This window comes from Galeopterus variegatus, unplaced genomic scaffold, assembly GCF_000696425.1.
Source record: "Galeopterus variegatus unplaced genomic scaffold, G_variegatus-3.0.2 Scaffold274, whole genome shotgun sequence".
Lineage (NCBI taxonomy): Eukaryota > Metazoa > Chordata > Mammalia > Dermoptera > Cynocephalidae > Galeopterus > Galeopterus variegatus.
In genome coordinates this window covers 742,360-743,205 of record NW_007726385.1, presented here as the reverse complement: position 1 = coordinate 743,205, position 846 = coordinate 742,360, and the positions used below count along the sequence as shown (strand labels likewise).

At 71.7% G+C, this 846-nt stretch overlaps 1 protein-coding gene across 1 annotated transcript in view; it reads right to left on the bottom strand.

Annotated features, from left to right (window-relative positions):
- SLC16A8 (solute carrier family 16 (monocarboxylate transporter), member 8) overlaps positions 1–846 on the bottom strand; it is a 5,143-nt gene that overhangs the window by 2,519 nt on the left and 1,778 nt on the right. The window contains 2 exon segments of the mRNA XM_008566904.1: positions 1–232; positions 453–596. The exon segment at positions 1–232 is cut by the window's left edge and continues 5 nt beyond it. Coding sequence (XP_008565126.1) covers positions 1–232; positions 453–596 — 376 coding nt within the window.

The window sequence follows — 846 nt, the reverse complement described above, 5'->3', positions numbered from 1 at the left end:
GGCGGCCGCATGACGGCGCCGCACGCGCAGCAGTGCAGCAGGAGGCCGCCGAGCAGCAGGAAGCCGCCGCGCCAGCCGAAGCGCTCGAGCAGAAGCTGGCCGAGCGGCGACAGCGCCGACAGGAACACGGGGCTGCCCGCTGCCGCCAGCCCGTTGGCCAGAGGCCGCCGCCGCTCGAAGTACAGCCCCAGCATGATGAGCGACGGCTGGAAGTTGAGGGCCAGGCCCAGGCCTGCGGGCGAGAAGGCGCTGTGCAGGGCACCCCGGGGCGCCCCTCCCCAGCCCCCAGCGGGAGGGAGGGGCCAAGCCCCGACGGGCGGACAGACCTGGCAACCCAGCCGAGGGACTTCGAGGACCGCCCCTCGCGGGGACACTGAGGACAGGCCTTGCAGCAAGGACTCCCGACCCCTACGCCCACCCCCGCAGGGGAGGAGGGCAGTGAGCGCCCTCACCTGTGAGCACCCCAGCCGTCAGGTACAGCTCCAGCAGGCGCGTGGCGAAGGAAGCTAGGACCATGCCTGCCGAAGCCAACAGCCCACCCGCCAGCATCACTGGGCGACAGCCAAAGCGGGTCACGAGGATGCTGGACACGGGGCCTGTGGGCAGGGCAGGGTCACCACCCGGGCTGGACCAATCTCCTCTCCGGTGGACGCGCTCCGGGCTTTGCACCTCCCAGCCCTCGAGGGGATAAGGTTATCCCTGGTTCGGGGCCCCAGGCAGGGCAGAGTCTGACCAAGGTCACACAGCTCGGCTGGGTCAAACCAAGGAGACAGCACCCTGCGGGTAGCGATACCAGGGACCTGTCCTGGCCTAGAGCCGCCGCCCCCCCCCCCCCCCCCCCCCCCC